The following is a 7,500-nucleotide window of genomic DNA, read 5'->3' as shown; positions in this document are numbered from 1 at the left end:
AATGAATAAATAGATAAATGAAATGAAATTAATAAATTATTAACAATGAATATTGAATGAAATAGTATCAAGAGAACATTGCAACAGATAGAACAAAATAAAGTTGATAAGATAGATAATAAGGATTAAAAACTTAAATTGAAAACTTTTAGGAAATAAGGCTTTCCGGATAGATACGTTAGCTTGATGAACAAGAAAACAACAGTAGAGGGGGATAACATCGTTGCCTTAGTGGAAATTCAGAAACGGGACCTTACGACCATAGCTCCAGTCCATACAGTACAAATGGCGCACGCGCGCGCACACACACACACACACACACACACACACACACACACACACACACACACAAATACACTTACACTCGATGAGCGGTTGGTAGAGTTCCCGGCTGCCACTACGCAGGTCCGGTTTTCGAATCCCGCCTAGGGCTGAAATAATTTCAGTATCGCTGCGCTGCGAGTCGTTACTCCAACTCTCGTGGTCGGGGAGTTGGGTGTGCGTGTAAGATCATAGCATTACCCTTAGATCGGTCGTTTATGAGCTCTGAACTCTCTTCCGGGAGGGAAATAGCTGTCGATCACGAGTCCAACACGTGATCCAAGATCATGGTGGTGAATCACACATGCGCGCGTGACTAGTAATTCACCGATCCGAGTTCGAATCTCGCCCAGGACTGAAAGATTCAGCATCGCTGCATTGTGAGCCGGTACTCTAATTCTGGTGGGCAAGGAATTTTGTGTGTGTGTGTGTGTGTGTGTGTGTGTGTGTGTGTGTGTGTGTGTGTGTGTGTGTGCATGAGGTGATAGCATTGTCCATAAATTGGACCATGCATGAAATATGAGCTCTCATCCGGGAGGGTAATAACTGTCGATCACATGTCCAACACGTGATCCCAGACGGTGAATCACACTCTTGTCTCCTCGGATATCACTTAACTGTCTTCTGGGATCTCAGATTTCCTTTCGCGGGTTCTCAAGCGATGTCCTTGTACTGTAGACGGGAACTGCGTTTTTGTCACGTACGTAGATCTGACGGTACATCACAATAGACTTGACTAAGTTTTTATTTAGTAATACAGAAAGTTCTGTCCATGGAAGCCTTTTCCAACCTTCTCCGACCATAGCACCCCCTGTTGTCATGTCTAAGCAGTCCTGCAGCCCTATCTTGTTATCAGGAGGATAAACGAAAGTGAAATGTACTGCTTGATTATTTGTTTTCTTGATTCCTTAGAACCGAAACAAATTGACAATATTGCTTATAGAAGAAGAAATAAGAACATATATACATACATACATATACCAAAGGCTTTTTTCCCCCTTACACGGGGGGTAGCCCGGGTAACACCCAAGAAAAATAAAATAGCATGGGTAAAAGTCAAATATGCTCAATTAGGTAATCAGTGATACATATATCAATGTGATTTTTGTCTGCATCACTTCCCAGCACCCCCTGGGGGTTGGGAAACGTTGGTCTGTTGGGAATGCCTAAAACATAAGAACATAAGAATGAAGAAGACTGCAAGAGACCATAAGGCCTACACTAGGCAGCTCCGTATCCATCACCACCTGTCATCCCCATCCAAACGTTCGGAACATCACGGAGCATATTGGTCCTCTTAAAGTCGCAAATGCTTTGTTCTACGTTGATCATGACTATGGTTGGTCTATACTCCACATTTGTTTCTTTCTTTAGGTTGTAAAAGAGACCCGGATGTGGACCAGACCCTGGTTTAAGTAGTCCAGATTGAATTGCCTCTCCCACCCCCTTCCCCCCTTCACTCCTTCCCTCCTTCCCCCTTCCTCTTTTTTTTCATGTCATTAAACAATATATGTTGATACCACTTGTAGTTGTTCCCAGCTGAGGACAAACTTGTTTCTATCATGTTTACTGTGCACGGCATGTGCACATGTAATTAACAAGTCCCTCTCAGCTTAATTACTGGACAGTTAACTTGCTTGTGCTGTTATTTATATACATTTTTATGTCATTTTTGTTATCCTGCTTCTTCTCTTCCTTTCGATACATTTAGTGACTGTCGTTTGCTGTGAATAAAGTTGATTTTTTTCTCTATATACGCAAACACACACACACACACACACACACACGGACACACACACACACACACACACGGACACACAAAGACACATACGGACACACACACACACAAACACATACGTACACACAAACAAAGAGAGAGAGAGAGAGAATGATCGTTGACATTTTTACGAGTGCACTGTATTACAGTCTTGGCGGGAAGTCGCCATTCTGGCGGGAAACGGGAACTTCGTATTTGCCGAGTAGGACATTAATTAATGGTACTGCGCCCGCACATACATTACTCTCTAGCAGTTCTGTCTCTGATTTGTGCAATTTTATTCAGAGGAGAAATATCCTATTTCGATTAACCTTTACACGAAGTGAAGTTATGTGTGCCGTCAGGTGATTTTATTACAGTTGAGGGAAACTTACGCTACACAGAGGTTAAAACAATGGGGGCCTTGGGGACCCCCAGGGGAGCCGTGGGGGTCCCCAGGGGGAGCCGTGGGGATCCCCCAGGGGGAGCCGTGGGGACCCCCAGGGGGAGCCGTGGTGTACGCCCCATGGGGCCCGTGGGGACCCCAGGGGGACTATGGGGATTCCCCAGGGGGGACCCCCCAGGGGGACTATGGGTACCCCCAAGGGGGCCCGTGGGGACCCCCAGGGGGAGCCGTGGGGACTCCCCAAGGGGGCCCGTGGGGACCCCCAGGGAGCCATGGGAAGAGTTTAGGTGGCGTCGTGGCCTCCTGTTACAAATTATTCATTTCTGTGTAATGTGATGCAAGTTGAGTCTCTCACAAAGATCTGTCAAATGTAAGACAATTATGATTGTCAACTTTGTAGTAAAGCAAAGGGTTTCTCTTCCTCGACGCTTTATTGTCATTATTATTATTGTTATTATTATTATTATCATTATTATTATTATTATTATTATTATTATTATTATTATTATTATTATTATTATTATTATTGTGGTGGAAGATGGTGGTGGTGTTGTGTCTAGAGAGTTGAAGATATCATGGGAGAGGGTGGTGGATGGATGGATTGATAGATAGAGCTTCAATGGACTATGTAGTGGTGACCAGGAGAAGAATGGGAGGAGTTTTGAATGAACATGTTCTAGGGGGAGAGAGTGGGGGAGTGTCAGATAATATTTTGCTGGAGGGTGAGTTGAGAGTGGAGGATAGATGGAGAAGGGGGAGGGGGCGGAAGGTGGAAGGTGATGGGGGTAAACTGCTTGGATGAGAAGGAAAAGGAGAGGGAGTGTAAGAAGCTGAAAGAAGAGTGGGAGGGAGTGAAGGATGGAGTGAGATTTGGCGGAAAAATTAATGGGAGCTACACGAACGTTGAAACTTCGTCAATGGAGGATTGGAATGAAAAAATATTGAGATCCACTGGATTAACCCATTCAACTCCGATGACAAGATGTCTTGTCATTTGGTCAAATAAAACAAAAAATCATAAAACACCAAAATGTTTGATCAAACACCAGAAAAATATGACGTCAATCCTCGCTTCGCTGCGAGCGAAGCGAGGATTGACGTCATATTTTTCTGGTGTTTGATCAAACATTTTGGTGTTTTATGATTTTTTGTTTTATTTGACCAAATGACAAGACATCTTGTCATCGGAGTTGAATGGGTTAACCCGTTTCTGTTAACCCTACCACTGCCAAACTCAACTTGGCATAAGATCGTTTGCTGAACGGTAAGCTCGGATAGCCAGAGCAAGTGGCGTCCAGTGGTGTTCATTGGGTTCGACCCCGTGTCTTTGTGGTAACGAGGCGAAACCGAAACATACGCGCCACGCCGGTACTCGTCGCGTTTTCTATATTTGTCGATGTAACCCTGATTCACTTCATTAAACTCAAGTGTCCCACGATTCCGAAAATACTCGTAACTGTCGTTTATGATCCATTACACATCGCTACATTACCCTGTGAGTACTGTATTTTATTTTTATTCATCATACATTTTTTTTTATTTTCCATGTGGAAATACAATGTATTAATTCTATCTAGAAATGTAGAGGTTTATATTTTCTTTCAGCACCTTATAAAACATTTCAGAAAATGCTGTTGAGTAACAGGATTTTTGTTTTTATATTTTTGGATGCGGACATACAAAGCGAACAATGTGCATCTCCAACATAAACATACCAAAAACTTTGATAATAAACTGACATGTGGTGTGCCGGATGTCTATTGATTTATTAGTTTAGTAATATGTTTATTTCTGTTTATTTATTTATTCTTGTTTAACCTTTATTTATCTCTGTACTTCGAATCTAATTCTCGTTGCTTTGTTCATTTGCAGGACCTCAGTTTTGTTTGTGTCCGTGTCGTTTATTGTTCTGATGATCATCTCCCTAGCCTGGCTCGTCTTCTACTACATCCAGCGCTTCCGTTACATCAGCGCAAAGGATAGACTTGCGGTGAGTCATTGTAGGGTCATGTATACTTGGGTCAGGGTGAAGGGCTTGTCCATACTTCTGTTGTCAACATGTGACCAACACGAATAAACTTGTGAGAATAAACACCGTGTGAGATCGAAACCTTTATTGGTACGACGTTTCTTGTTTCATGTTTTCACAAGTAAATGTTGAGAGGGTTGTCCACATTTCTGTCTTCAACATGTGGCCGGCACGAAGAAACTTGGTTCATGTTTTCACAAATAAATGTTGAGAGGGTTGTCCACACTTCTGTCTTCAACATGTGGCCGGTACGAAGAAACTTGGTTCATGTTTTCACAAGTAAATGTTGAGAGGGTTGTCCACATTTCTGTCTTCAACATTTGACCGGCACGAATAAACTTGGTTCATGTTTTCACAAGTAAATGTTGAGAGGGTTGTCCACATTTCTATCTTCAACATGTGGCCGGCACGAAGAAACTTGGTTCATGTTTTCACAAGTAAATGTTGAGAGGGTTGTCCACATTTCTGTCTTCAACATGTGGCCGGTACGAAGAAACCTGGTTCATGTTTTTACAAGTAAATGTTGAGAGGGTTGTCCACACTTCTGTCTTCAACATGTGGCCGGCACAAATAAACCTGGTTCATGTTTTCACAAGTAAATGTTGAGAGGGTTGTCCACATTTCTGTCTTCAACATGTGGCCGGCACAAATAAACCTGGTTCATGTTTTCACAAGTAAATGTTGAGAGGGTTGTCCACATTTCTGTCTTCAACATGTGGCCGGCACGAAGAAACCTGGTTCATGTTTTCACAAGTAAATGTTGAGAGGGTTGTCCACATTTCTGTTGTCGACTTGTGTCAAACACAAAGAAACATGGTGAGGTGTTTGGTTCATGTTTCTGCAAGTGAATGTTGAGAAAGATGTCTATACTTCTCTCGTCGACTTGTGACAAACACGAAGAAACATGATGAGGTGTTTGGTTCATGTTTTCGCAAGTAAATGTTGAGAAAGATGTCCATACTTCTGTCGTCGACTTGTGACAAACACGAAGGAACTTAGTGAGATCCTTGGTTCATGATTTCACGAGTGTTGTCGACATGTAATGAACACAAAGAGACTCAGATCCGATGGGTTTGTCCCATGTTAGTGACAAATGTATCTGTATCGTGAGCCCGTGTCCACACTTGTGTTGCCAACATGTTACGAACACGAGGAGGACACGAATCTAGTGCGGCTGGAATAAGACTTGAAATCTGTCTCCTGCACCACTTTGGTTTGAAACATGTTGGTGACATCCATGGCTGGACACAGAGGGATCGTCCACACGTGTCACGGACATAACGCGAACATAAAATACACATGAGGCGTGTACACCATTTATATAATGGAGCACCCATCGTTGACTCTGCTATGGAAGGTCACGATTAAAATAAGTAGATAAATAAGTGAATAAATAAATAGATAAATAAATGAGTAAATAAATAACAAATCAATAACATTTTAGATATAATGAACTAAAGATAAAATAGAATAAAATAAAGACGTCACAGAAAACTCATTTCCATAGAAATTGTTGACCCAATGGTAAATATTGTAATTGTCCAGTTTAGCTTGCTAATTGAGGATAGAGAACCACCAAAATACTGACGGGGGAAAATTCTGACATTGAAAGCAAGAAGAGATTGTTTTGTGTAAGACAGTGGGAAGAAAAGATCGAGACACGAAAGGACACGAGTTTATATTTGTCCTGTTAGATATCTAGTGAGAGAAAGATCTCAATTTGATGTAAAAGAAAGGTCAAAAGTTAGGCGGTCTGTATCTCACCTGAGGGAGAACAAGAGGTAATTTTTTGTTGGACATTTGGAAAAAGAATCTGAGATAAATTTTAGTTGGACGTTTGGAAAAAGATTCTGAGGTCAATTTTAGTTGGACGTTTGGAAAAAGATTCTGAGGTCAATTTTAGTTGGACGTTTGGAAAAAGAATCTGAGATCAATTTTAGTTGGACGTTTGGAAAAAGATTCTGAGGTCAATTTTAGTTGGACATTTGGAAAAAGAATCATAGGTCAAATTTAGTTGGATGTTTGGAAAAAGAATCCGAGGTCAATTTTAGTTGGACATTTGGAAAAAGAATCTGAGGTTTTTTTTAGTAGGACATTCGGAAAAAGAATTTGAGGTAAATTTTAGTTGGACATTTGGAAAAAGAATCTGAGGTCAATTTTACTTGGACATTTAGAAAAAGAATTTGAGGTCAATTTTAGTTGGACATTTGGAAAAAGAATTTGAGATAAATTTTTGTTCGACATTTGGAAAAAGAATCTGAGGTCGATTTTAGGTGGACATTTGGAAAAAAAGGATCTGGAAACTTGCAAATATTTGTTATTCAGGTCTCAGTTTGATTCCAATGGTGATCAATAACGGTACTTGTGACGCACGTGGAAGAGGACCTTCTCCCTGTCTTATGTCTTCAAAATCCGTCAACATCCTCATCTTGGTCCAAACCTGAGGGGCCGGATTAGGCCTATGATCTTTCTCTGTCAACTGTCATCTCCCTGTCATTTCTCTGTCAACTGTCATCTCCCTGTCTTGTGTTGTCTTCAAAATCCGTCAACATCCTTATCTAGGTGCAACCCTGTGGGGCCGACTCCCAGTCTCCGGATTAGGCCTATGATCTTTCTCTGTCAACTGTCATCTCCCTCTCATTTCTCTGTCAACTGTCATCTCCCAGTCTTGTGTCTTCAAAATCCGTCAACATCCTTATCTAGGTGCAACCCTGAGGGGCCGACTCCCAGTCTCCGGATTAGGCGTATGATCTTTCTCTGTCAACTTTGAGAGAATTTCCTTTACCTTTTCACACGAGGAGAGTTGGCAACCGAGATCTGGTTCTCCCTCTTGATATTGCAATTCTGTGTCATAGAAACAACTCCACACATTTCTTCCCGGAGAGATCTATGGGAGCACCCGAGGACCGTTGCCATCCACTGTGGGGTTGCAGATTTCCAGTTACTAAAACTCGAGGACACAATTATTTGACTGCAAATAGAAATAAG

At 41.8% G+C, this 7,500-nt stretch overlaps 1 protein-coding gene across 1 annotated transcript in view; it reads left to right on the top strand.

Annotated features, from left to right (window-relative positions):
* The window catches only part of LOC143035955 (uncharacterized), a 161,079-nt gene that overhangs the window by 104,849 nt on the left and 48,730 nt on the right, over positions 1 to 7,500 (top strand). Inside the window, exon 3 of the mRNA XM_076203207.1 lies at positions 4,356 to 4,473. Coding sequence (XP_076059322.1) covers positions 4,356 to 4,473 — 118 coding nt within the window. The remainder of the gene's footprint in view (positions 1 to 4,355; positions 4,474 to 7,500) is intronic.

This window comes from Oratosquilla oratoria, chromosome 19 (genome assembly GCF_046742065.1).
Source record: "Oratosquilla oratoria isolate Oo_2021 chromosome 19, ASM4674206v1, whole genome shotgun sequence".
Lineage (NCBI taxonomy): Eukaryota > Metazoa > Arthropoda > Malacostraca > Stomatopoda > Squillidae > Oratosquilla > Oratosquilla oratoria.
Note: the sequence above shows the minus strand (reverse complement) of the source record. Positions and strands in the feature narration are given on the sequence as shown.